Below are 12,104 nucleotides of genomic sequence, written 5' to 3'. Positions count from 1 at the left end.
ACCAGTGTGACCCCTGTGCCGGCGTTAGTGCCACTTGCGCTGGCTAAACTGGCACTAATGCCGGTGCAGGGCTACTTATGCTGGCTCTGGGGAGTAGCGCAGCAGCGTGAGGCTCAGGCACCGGCGCAGCCTCGCCAGCAGTGTTTCCCGAGCGCATGGGCTCATGCCGTTGCCGAAGGGGGGTTCCCCCTAAGCCCTTTCACCCTGGGAATGCCCCCTTTTGCGTGCACCAGCTTGTGCCTGCAAAATTGCTGGTGCAGCCCCATGAAACCCTATGGAGTGGGTTCACAGGGTTTTCTACAAAGTAGGTTTTTTGGCTTGCTGCGCCTGGCAATCCCTATCAGGATTGTGCTGTCGATCTCTCAGCAGTCGTACTTCCGTCTCTGCCCACCCATATGAAAGAGCATCCTCACGCTTGCTTATTAACGGGGATTATTAACAGTTCCTCCAGTCAGGTTAGTGAGAACTGCCTCTCTGCACATGCTTTCTTGGTGGCCACTCTTTGTTTTAAGTAAGGGGATTCTGGAGGATGTGTGGAAGGTTCCAACCCTGCAGAGATTTCAGAGCTTATAAAGGCGGAGCTTTTCTGGCCTGTTTCTCGTGGGTTCTGAGCAGAAATCTGTTGTTATGACAGGGTTAAATGGACTGCTCTCATCTTGTTTAATAGTATTTGTGTAAAATGAGATTTGATCAATTTTTTTTAACCGCTTTGAGCCCAGTTGGTTGGTAGAAAAGTGGAATATAATTATTTTAAACTGGTTTGTTTTACTTCATTTTCCCCTAAAGGGGACCCTGGGCAGCTCACATCATTCTCCTCTATCCTCACAAGAACCCTGTAAGGTAGGTTAGGCGAAGAGTGTGTGACTGGCCCAGGGTCACCCAGCGAGCTTCCATGGCCGAGTGGGGATTCGAACCTGGATCTCCTAGATCGTAGCCCGAAACTCTTAACCATTGCACTATACTGATGAATAACTTGAAAGGGGCGGGCATAGTAGAGAGGAGAGGGACGGTTGAAAATCTCTGCACACAGCTGGGGGACTGAGCCTGCAACTAGTTTGTGCGTGTGTGTGTGTGTGTGGGAGGGCTGTTCCATAGCAGAAGCTCCGACCGAGGCATGCAGAGTCTGGACTGCCTGGTCTGAAGGAAGCCGCTTGCGAGAGTTGTGCTTTCCCTGCCCCACCAGACGCCTGCCGGACTTAATGGCATTTGGATCATTGATGCACCCCTTCTTCTCCCCAGCTGTACATGTTTTCATAAATCCCGGAAGGAACGGGGCTTCCAGGGAAAACCAGAGCCTCTGTTGGCGTGGTCAGCAAGTCCAGGGGAGCGCAGAGGCAGCCCTAGGGCCGAACCGAGGGCCCTTCTGTGCCGAGGTGGAGCGCTCAAAGGTCTTGCTGTCTGGCGCTCAGGGGCTGCTCCTGCCTCCTCGCATGCACTGCCCCCCCCACCCCGTGCGGTGGGGCTTGGCCTCTCCCTGCATTTCCCCTTCCCTCGGCACGGGTGGAGGCAGTGCTGTCCAGGAGGCTCTTGCAGGGCCATGAAAGGGAATCTGCGCTACTCAGAGTTGGACCTTTTGCATTCTTTAGCCCAATAAGGTCAGGAACAGCTCCTCGCTCCTTCCTTGGCCGGGCCCCTCTCCTCCCCTCCCCTGATGCTGATGCTTGGCTGGCAGCTCTGCTCTGCTGACTCCCCCTGCGGTTAAGGTGCCTCCTGGGCACCCCTTTGAAGCTCTGCCCCCTTCTCTATTCCCCCCCTTCTGTTGTTACATTTCCCATTCTCCTGAGTGACCCTTTCTACTTCCCCAGGAGGCAGCTGTAGGGGATTTGGGCTGGGACACTGTGGAAATCTCAGGAAATCTTGTCATTTATCATTGCGCGCCTTGCACATAAACACACGCTTTCCAAGTTCAGCTGTAGTGATTCTAGGACAGTAGTCGGGTCTCTTCTCCCCACCCACCCCGGCCTCATCTTGTAATTCAGGGACATGGGGAGATTTTGCTGTAGAGCGTTCTTTGAGGCCAGCGTGGTGTAGTGGTTAAGAGCAGTGGTTTGGAGCAGTGGACTCCGATCTGGAGAACCGGGTTTGATTCCCCACTCCTCCACATGAGCGGTGGAGGCTAATCTGGTGAACTGGGTTGGTTTCCCCACTCCTACACATAGAGCCAGCTGGGTGACCTTGGGCCAGTCACAGCTCTGTTAGAGCTCTCTCAGTCCCACCTACCTCACAGGGTGTCTGTTGTAGGAGGGGGGCGGGAAGGAAAGGTGATTGTAAGCCAGTTTGAGTCTCCCTTAAGTGGCAGAGAAAGTCGGCATATAAAAACCCGCAACAACAACACAAGGCAGGCAGCTGGGGAATTCTTGATCTTTTGCCCTGTGGCCTTACAGCTGTCAAGGGAGCAAGGATCGTTCCATATCTCTGTCGTTATCCCAGTCTTGCTGGGGGTGAATTGTTGGGAGAGTCTTCTTTTCCTTTGCGGGTGGAAGGGTATTCATTGGGGGGGGGGTGGGCTCTGCTTAGAATTTCCTCTTCCTCCCGGCTGAATCCACTGCCTGTTCAGGGGCCTCTGGGACAATTAAAGTTGGCCTGATGTTTTCTGCTTCAGGTCACAATTTCTCGTGGCTTGGCTTACTTGCTGGAGCTGTATATTTTGCTTTGTGGTGTGCTGCTATGCCACAACCTGAGTCACGGGTGTGTATGGGAGGCTGGGAGCTGTTGTGCCTTTGGAAGCGGAGCTGACTTGGCACTAAGACGTTGCTTTAGCTCTCTTGTGGCTCTTGCACCGAAGAGGACAGGCCAGTGGGGAAGGCCCTCAGCTTCATGACCTCCTTGTGAACTTCCCAGTTTTCTAGCCAAGCGGTGTTGCACACAATGTTCATGTGCTCAAAGCGCTTTCGGGCCCTTCATCTTGTTACAACAACGCTGTGAGTTACGTCAGTAGATGGTGCGGTCTGGCAAGTCTCTAATGTTGTTATGGAATTCACAAATAACAAAACCTGGGGATGGCCCCTAATCTGGATGGCTTTGAAGAAAACTAGATGAATTAACAAAGGACAGGACTACTACAGCTATTAGCCTGGATAGGTAAATTAACCTCCCTGTATAAGGGCAGTATACCTCTGAATGGCAGTTATTAGGTATAAATAACTGGAGAAGGGCATACCCCCTTCGTGAACATGGGTCTGGACGGTCCTTAGCTTCGCAGTTCCCTGCTGCAAAACAGTGGGGCGGGAAGAGCAATTTGCCATAACAAAGTAGGGGGCAGGCAGGAGGAGCCATGCCATGCCATACTGTAGCAGAGGCTAGATGGCTAACTGTCAGCCGTGCTGATTCTATGACCTTAGGCAGTTAATGAGAGGGAGGGCATCTTGGGCATCTTCTGGGCATGGAATAGGGGTCACTGGGGGTGTGGAGGGGGGAGGTAGTTGTGAATTTCCTGCATTGTGCAGGGGGTTGGACTAGATGACCCTGGTGGTTCCTTCCAACTCTGTAGTTCTATGATTCTTGCACCTGTTATTTTCCCTGTGGAACTCCCCCCAGCCAAGGCGCCTAAATGCAGGTTTTTGTTGCTCAGTCAATGTTCTTTTGTTCCACTGTTCCCTGGCAGCCTAGCCTGTGCTCTCCCTCTGCTTTTGGGAGCCATGCACCTACAAGGGGCTTCTGGCTTTGACCAGGTGCAGCTCTATCTGAATCTTTCCTCTTGGTAACAATTTCATAGTCAACCAACGGCCTTAGAAGGAGGTGGGAGAGATGGCCTGGTGGGGAAGGGAATATTTTTCTGGATATGTATGTAAGGGATTGTGTGAGGGCTCAGCTGTGTTTGTGTGTGTGTGTGTGTGTGTGTGTACTGTGATGGCAAAGCTCAAGAACAGGGAGTGTTCCCTGGAGTGCCATGGCACAGTGGCTAAAAATCCAAGCTGGGAAGTCCAGAGTTCATACGTTTCCTTGACTGGAAACACTCAGAAGAACTGCTCTCTCTCAGTGAGGGGATATTAGCGTTGGCCTACCTCACAGAGTTGTAAGGGAGTTTTTTTGTTTGTTTTATGAGGGCTTTGTCCCACTCACTCTCGGGGTGGCCGACGGGGTCCCCCTCTCCCATTTTAACTTCACAAAAACGAACAAACTGCGAGGTAGGTTAGGCTAAGAAAGAGTGTGGCTGCCCAGGATCGCCCAGTGAGCTTCATAGTTGAACTGGGATTTGAACCTGCCCGACCCTGGTCCGTAGTCTGCCACTCCAACCGTAGTACATAAGAACATAAGAAAAGCCCTGCTGGATCAGATCAAGGCCCATCAAGTCTGTTCACACAGTGGCCAACCAGGTGCCTCCAGGAAGCCACAAAAAAGACGACTGCAGCAGCACCATCCTGCCTGTGTTCCACAGCACCCAAGATAATAGGCATGCTCCTCTGCTCCTGGAGAGAATAGGTATGCATCATGACTAGTATCTATTTTGACTAGTAGCCATGAATACCCCTCTCCTCCATGAACATGTCCACTCCCCTCTTAAAGCCTTCCGAGTTGGCAGACACCACCACCACTCCTCTTTCGTATCTGCTGTAGCAGGCTAATGTGTCGCCCCCTTTTGTATTTGGCAAGCTGCTATCCCTCAGTCTTAGTCCCCCTAGAATAATAGAATCATAGAGTTGGAAGGGACCACCAGGGTCATCAAGTCCCAATGCAGGAAATTCACAACTACCTCCCCCCCACACCTAGTGACCAGAAGATGGCCAAGATGCCCTCCCTCTCATCATCTGCCTAAGGTCACAGAATCAGCATTGCTGACAGATGGCCATCTAACCTCTTCTTAAAAACCTCCAGGGAAGCCTGTTCTACTGAGGAACCGCTCTAACTGTTAGAAAATTCTTCCTAATGTCTAGACGGAAACTCTTGATTTACTTTCAACCCGTTGGTTCTGGTCCGACCTTCTTGGGCAACAGAAAACAACGCGGCACCATCCTCAATATGACAGCCCCTCAAGTACTTGAACATGGTTATCATATCCCCTGTATGCAATGCATGGACGATAGTGGTATGGTCTACCTTGCATGGCTGTAGTAGGAAGTAATGAACTGGGGATTAACAACAGTTCCTGTACTCAGGCTAATGAGAACTCTTTCTGCTCGGGCTTCCTTGTGGACTGTTTCTGTTCTGAGGACTTGGGGAGGGCCTCAACTTGGCAGTTTTTGGAAGGTCTTTTTGTGCACGTGTGTGTGGGTGTGTGATGAGCCTTGTGAATGGGGATCGGTTTCAGTGACTGGGTACTCTTTTGCTTCATGTTTGTATTGCTGCAAAATGAAATTTTAGCTGGTTTTAATGAGGCAAGCTGCTATTAAGTCCTGTTGGTTGGGAGAAAAGCAGGATGTAAATATTTTAAATTATGAATGTGAAGTGTGCAGACTGCTCCAAAACACACTGTACAGATGCTGCCTTTTAGTAGCTTTGCTTAAGTGGCCCAAGACATGGTGGGGTGTTCTGAACTATGGAATAAGGATTGGGGGCTCACTTCTGAACCCGAATGTTTGAAGGTGCCGGGAGTTTGGGAATCCCTGTGTCTAATGTGACTTTATTCCCCCTTTTTCTTCCTCCTTGACGTTCTCCACTAATCCTTTCCCGACTTCCTTCCCGGCAGCTCCATTGCATGATGTCCCTGACCACCGCTGCAACACCACACAGACTACCCCTCAACCAATTGCCATCACAGGTAACTCCCTGGCCTCTTCGATATGCCAGGTGTGCACTCTTGTTCTGGCGTATCTGTTGCTTTGTTGCCTAGCCAGGCAAGAAAACTGTGGTGCTGGGAGTGGTACTTGTGCAAGTCTTGTGCTTTTAAGTTTTGCCTAGTGCCGCCAGCCCAGCTCTGAGCTTGCCCATCCGGCTCAACTGTGTTGGGTATTGCTTGGAGGGACGTGATAGATGGGAGTATGAGCCCCAGGGACCATATGTATGAACATATGAAGCTGCCTTATACTGAATCAGACCCTTGGTCCATCAAAGTCAATACTGTCTACTGTGACCGGCAGCGGCTCTCCAGGGTCTCAGGCAGAGGTCTTTCACATCACCTACTTGCCTGGTCCCTTTAACTGGAGATGCCGGGGATTGAACATGGGACCTTCTGCATGCCAAGCAGATGCTCTACCACTGAGCCCCTAAGGAGGAAGGAGAGGATTTTAGTGTGTGTTGCGACAACAGCTGGTCACTATTGAACATGCAAGGAGGCCTCCACCTCCCAGGGAAATTGTTAATGGAGTGAAGCCTGCCTTCCCAGATGTGGATTTTCTTTCTCTTCCTGGAGCAATTCAGCAGAAGAGGGGAAAGGCTCTCCTACAATGGGAGTTAGCTGAGTAGGGTTTTTTTTGTGTGGTTTGTTTTGATTGAGGGAGGGTTGCTGTAATGACAGGGGAGGTGGGGAAGCATAAGCATTTTCTTCTGCCGGGTCCAAAATCTCTATCAAGAAGCTTGGCAGGGTTCCCAGCTGTGATACAACTGGTCTCCGTTCCCAAGCCAACAAACACATCTCTCTTCTCTCTCCCCTTCTCCTACAGATTCCCGACGGGAGCAGCCCTTCCAGAGGTCTGGCTCTGTGTGGGAACGCGCTCGCAAGTTCAGCTCGGAGCCCCCCAGCAAAACGGGCTCTTCGCCGGCCCCCCAAAAAGGGGAGAGCGCCAGCAGGGGCTCTCGTGTCCTACAGCAGCAGCAGCAGTTCCTGCACCCGCAGCGTGTGACAGACTTACCTGGGGGAGTCCGTGGCGGCAGCACGCTCCAGGATGGCACCAGGCAAGCCGGGGAGTGCCGTCCTGGCATGGACCAGGCAGCAAAGCCTACCTCCTCTCAAGCAAAAGCCGGGACAGTCAGGCCTTCTGCTCAGGGCCCAGCCAGCCCTAAAGAGGTTGGTGGCCCCAAGGGGAGGAGCTACAGCAACCAATGGCAGGGCAGCAAGCTGACACCTGCCCGACAGCCCATTGAAAATGCCAAGGGGAGGTCTGCCGGCTCAGAGGAGCCCTGTGCCCAGCTGAGCACCTCCTCCCGCAACCCCCTGCCTTCCCAAGCGCACGACCCCGGCACCGACGACGCCATGAAAACCCTTTTCACCATCGAGATCAAGGACGGTCGCCATCAGCCCATCCAAAGCCACGTTGTGGGCACGCCGGGTAACCAGCGGGCAGGTGAGTCGGGGGGATGTAACAAGGTGCAACCTGCTTGGGATGAATTTGCATTCGTAGTTGGAGTTCTCGGGATGGTGTTGGGTCGGGGAATACATGAAAGCCCCCTCTTCTGTCTCTTTTTCTTTTCTGGTTCAAGGGGGCAAACAATGGTTGGTTCTTCTCCATTTGGACTTTGGGGGAGGAGGCTGGCATCTTCTCGGTAGAACTGCCACTGAATTCCAAGATGATTTGGACAGGCCAAGAAACGCCTATACCTAAAAGAGAAGTTAGAAGAATTTTGATCGCATGAAAGTTATTTCTTGGAGGAAGGGCAGGGGGTTGTGTACTGAGGATTTCATCCTTTCAGTGGACCAGGAACTCTGTGCCTATGAGGCAGTTTTCCCACATCCCTTCATCTCTAGACGTCATTCACTTGTAACATTTTTGCTTGCAACAGAGCTGGACAAAGGCACAAGGTGTACTTCTGCCATAAAACTGTGGCAGCCAAGTAAAATTCCATCTGCCCTGTACCCCTGGAGAATGCATGTGTGGGCAAAGCTTCTTTAGGAATTTTGAGGACAATTTAAATGAATTTTGCTGAAGGGAGGGCAAAACATCTTGGGTGGAAGTGAGCATTGGACATCTCTGCCTGTCTGGCAGTGTCTTGCCTGCTCCTCTCTTGAGGGTGTATCTATGTACCAGCTGGTGCCATCTGCCTTTGTTTTAGGGCTCCCCGAAACGCTCCGGTGTGCTTGCATGGTGTGTCATTTCTTTGGGATGTTTCCCTAGTGGTCTGGGGCTGCCCCGTAGCCACCTCTGCCCATGTATCAACAAAGGCATTTGTCCCTGGCTCCCAAAAGAGACTTTGGGGAGGGGAGTTGTTTTGCTTTCTCCTGGGCAGTTTGAAGCAGCAGCTATGGGGAGGAAAACATTTCCAGGGCGACCGAGGCATTCGGGGCGATGCCAAGATCGGTGTTGGCAGCCCGCATCTGCCCTGTGGTCCTGAAGTTTGGAAACTTTCCTATTTCTGGAAGGATAAACTGCTGTCATGGCTGGATGGGCTGTGATTTATCCTCTTAAGGATAGAGCGGAAAGTTTCGTGTGCGTGCAGCAGGAATGAACCCTTTTAAGTTCTACTCTTTAGAGCAGGACAGATTCTCTGGGGAATATGCAGTTCTTAAAAATTCCCTCTTGGGCAGCTTTGATAGAAGAAGAAGAGTTGGTTTTTATATGCCGACTTTCTCTACCACTTAAGGGAGAATCAAACCGGCTTGCAATCACCTTCCCTTCCCCTCCCCACAGCAGACACCCTGTGAGGTAGGCGAGGCTGAGAGCTGTGACTAGCCCAAGGTCATCCAGCTGGCTTCAAGTGTAGGAGTGGGGAAACAAATCCAGTTCGCCAGATTAGCCTCCGCTGCTCATGTGGAGGAGAGAGGAATCAAACCCGGTTCTCCAGATCAGAGTCCACTGCTCTAGGATGCTGGTCCCCTTCACCATTCCAGATGATATTGGTTGGGCTACTGCTGCTAGGGCTGATGCAGAGGATTTGGTATGTGTGTGGGTGGGGGGTTCATCTTGGACAGTGCTTGTGGTGTTCTGCCACTTGCGTGTGTTGACACTAAGTCTTGTGCTAGGAGGAGGGGGCTGAGCATGTGGACTGTGGAGTGCTCTGTTAGGAGAGCTCAAAGCTTTTGTTTTAAAATCTGTTTACCTTTTTAGTCCACTCTTTCTCAGAGTTGGCGATGTATTGCCTGATGGTCTGTGGAGAGCAAAATTCCCTCCGGGTGACCAGGCTTTTGGAAGGGCCTTGAATCTGTTAGAGAGAGAGAGCAGAGGCTAGTGCATTTTCTGTGGACTAGTAACCTGAGGGGTTATCTACATGTAGGGTTGCCTACAAGCCTGGAGAAAAAAATGTTGTGTCCCTTTAATAGATAGTGTTTGGAAATGGGCAACTGAAGGCCTTCATGGCATGGAGGTAAATAACTTCCCATTAAGCCTCTGTTAAAGGAACAGGACATTTTTTTCTCGAGGTCATTGGCAACACTGTCTCTATAGATTAATAATCCTGTTTTTCCAAAGATTTTCCAATTTGCATCTTTCATAGATTTAATGTGGGGCCATCGTGAGACGACTTGGCTGTTGTATGTGCTTCTCTGAAGCCTTCTGATTTTTCTCTCTTTAAAAAAATCTCCCTTATACGTTTTAATCTGGTGTTGATCTTACTATCTTTGTCAGTCATTCTTATGTGGTTTCAAATTTTATTCAAGGCATTTGTTCTTTCTTTGTTTTTGTTTTTTTTATCAGCTGTATTTTCTGTTTGTGAAAGCTGCCTTGTGTTTGAACTAAAAGGGAGGATGTAAATTTACAAACTGAAAATCCGGACAAACTCCCGAGGTGCAAGTGGGTTCAGCCTTTCTCTTCCTAAGTTTCTTGGGCACCTGATCTAACACTCATGTCTTCTCCCCGCCCTCCAGAGATCACTCTGGGGTTGAGAAGCGCCCCCATCCGCATCACCACCACCAGCAACGCTGGTAGCGCCAGCCATGCCAGCAGCCATCAGAAGGTGAGTGCCCGTTCCCCTGTCTTCCTTCCTTCTCCAAAGCCACATGTTGAGATGGGGAAACCAGGCAGCCCCCTGGCTTCTAGAGCTGGATCAGGGGTGGCGAAGGAGTCCTGTCTGGGCCAGACGGTTTGCCTGCCAGTGAAGAGTTCTCCCCCATTCGTGATGTTGCCAGAACGTACTGAGAACTCTGCCCGTTTGCTCATTTGGCACTTCCCAGAACTGGATTCTTGAAGGTTTTTTTTTTTTTTTTTTAAGCTGAAGAAATGAACGGAGGAAAGGGATGGGGGATTAGGGGGGACTGTAGGTTGTCAGGGAGCAGCAGAAAACAAAACAAAACAATTAGACATAAATGGTTCCTCATGACGTGCATACAGATCTGTTCAACCAAAAAGGCACTGAATGTCAGTGATCTTCACCGGCACATCTCAGTGGATAAACCCTCAAGACCTTATGTCGTAAGAATCCTCCCCCTTGCCTTTCAGCTTCAGGTGCTGTGAAGTGTTAGGGGCACTTTTCACACATCCGCAATAATCTACTTTCAATCCACTTTCAATTCACTTTGCATCTGGATTTTACTGTGTGAAATGGCAAAATCCACCGGCAAACAATTGTTAAAGTGGATTGAAAGTGCATTGTTCAGGATGTGTGAAAGTGCCCTTAGAGATGACCCCCCCACCCTCTTCTCTGGACTGGTCCCCAGCTTTCTGTCTCCTTGGGGCAAAAGGAGAGGGTGTCCAGGACAGGCTGCTTTCAAGCAAAGTGCCCAATATTATGAAGTGCGGGAAGAGGGCCGGTAAGCATAGAAGGCAGGGGGACCCCCACCAGGCCCAGGGTATTTCTTCATGGTCTGGTAGAGGGTTTTGTCCATCCATTTAAGGTGATGCTTGCCTGCCAGGCAGGTGGCATCCTTCTGGGAGTGCAAATGTGGAGACAACACCCCCCCCCGGCTTGGTGAGACGGGCACCAGCAATACTGGCGTGTGCCTGAGCAGCTGTCCCCGTCCCCCTCGAAGGAATTTCTCTGCGCCTCCTTCCGACTCTTTCCTCCAGCTGGCCCACCGACAGCTTGAGGTGATGCTGAGATGGTTGAGACAAAGCAGCTCATCACAGTTTATCTTAAGGGGCCTCCGCCAGTTGCTCGTGCTCTTGGGCATCTCGGTTTCTGCTCATTGAGGCTGGTGCAAAAGGCATGGAGACAGATTGCAGCACTTGGCATAAGGTCAGGTGCCCTGGGGGGAGAAGCCCCCTTAATATGTTTGGCCGGGGGTGTTCACTTGGGTCAAGACAGCAAGGGCTGCTTAATGAGAGAAGGTGCTGTCGACAGGGGTTCCCTGTCCTGTAGAAGAAGAGTTGGGTTTTTATATGCCGACTTTCTCTACCACTTAAGGGAGACTCAAACTGGCTTGCAATCACCTTCCCTTCCCCTCCCCACAACAGACACCCTGTGAGGTAGGTAAGGTAGGTGGGGCTGAGAGAGCGTGACTGGCCCAAGGTCACCCAGCTGGCTTTTCATGTGTAGGAGTGGGGAAACCAACCCAGTTCACCAGATTAGCATCTGCTGCTCACGTGGAGGAGTGGGGAATCAAACCCGGTTCACCAGATTAGAGTCCACCGCTCCAAACCACCGCTCTTAACCACTACACCCCACTGGCTATCCACCACACTCTTTGTTGGCATCGCCCCTCCGCCTGCCCCCTGCCCTTTCTGGCTCTCCTTGCCAAGCCCTGGCTTCAGCCCCCTGCCTGGCGCAGAGAAAGCGGAATCCCTCCTGCCCGGGCTAATTAGGCTAATGCCTCGTCCGGCATCCCTGCCGCGGGCGGTACAAGCCTGTCGGTTCTTGTTAAAGTATTAGCCGAAGCACAGAACATCGGGTGGGCTGCAGGAGGAGCTGGGCTGCCCAGCAGGGAAGCATCAGCTTGCACCAATTGGGTCTTGGGACAACACCACTGACCCAGGCAGGTGAGGGCACGGCAGGAATGCAAGCACTGGTGCAGGTGCTATTGTAGTGACGGTTGGGGTCCAGGGGAGGGGGGGTGTCTGTCTGCAGCATGAGGAACAGAGGCTGCTTAAGGGCAGGACGAACTTGGGCAACGAAGCCGAGAGGGGACGGCAGTGGATGAGATGGGCAGCCTGGCCGGGGAACCCGATCTCCCTTAGCTGTGCATTATTCAGGAAGCTGCAGGGAAAGCTGCTTTCTCGGCTGGAGCTCGGTCTGGAAACGGCTCCTCAGGTGAGCAGAGGGGAGGGCAGGGATGCCAGGCGCTGTCCCCTGCCTGCCCCTTCCTTTAGGGCCTGGGGGGGGGGCAAAAGCTGAGGATGCCACGGCTACTTGGCCAGTAGCAGCAGCTATTGCCTGCGGAACCCCACGTGGGCCTCCCACACTGTCCTTGCTGCTGTGTCTCG

The 12,104-nt window shown here is 51.8% G+C and overlaps 1 protein-coding gene across 1 annotated transcript in view; it reads left to right on the top strand.

Moving 5' to 3' along the window:
- SMTN (smoothelin) overlaps nt 1-12,104 on the top strand; it is a 73,969-nt gene that overhangs the window by 37,903 nt on the left and 23,962 nt on the right. The window contains exons 9-11 of the mRNA XM_056859215.1: nt 5,627-5,698; nt 6,540-7,160; nt 9,614-9,702. Of these exons, the coding sequence (XP_056715193.1) occupies nt 5,627-5,698; nt 6,540-7,160; nt 9,614-9,702 (782 nt within the window). The remainder of the gene's footprint in view (nt 1-5,626; nt 5,699-6,539; nt 7,161-9,613; nt 9,703-12,104) is intronic.

Source organism: Euleptes europaea, chromosome 13 (assembly GCF_029931775.1).
Source record: "Euleptes europaea isolate rEulEur1 chromosome 13, rEulEur1.hap1, whole genome shotgun sequence".
In the NCBI taxonomy this organism is placed as follows: domain Eukaryota; kingdom Metazoa; phylum Chordata; class Lepidosauria; order Squamata; family Sphaerodactylidae; genus Euleptes; species Euleptes europaea.
Note: the sequence above shows the minus strand (reverse complement) of the source record. Positions and strands in the feature narration are given on the sequence as shown.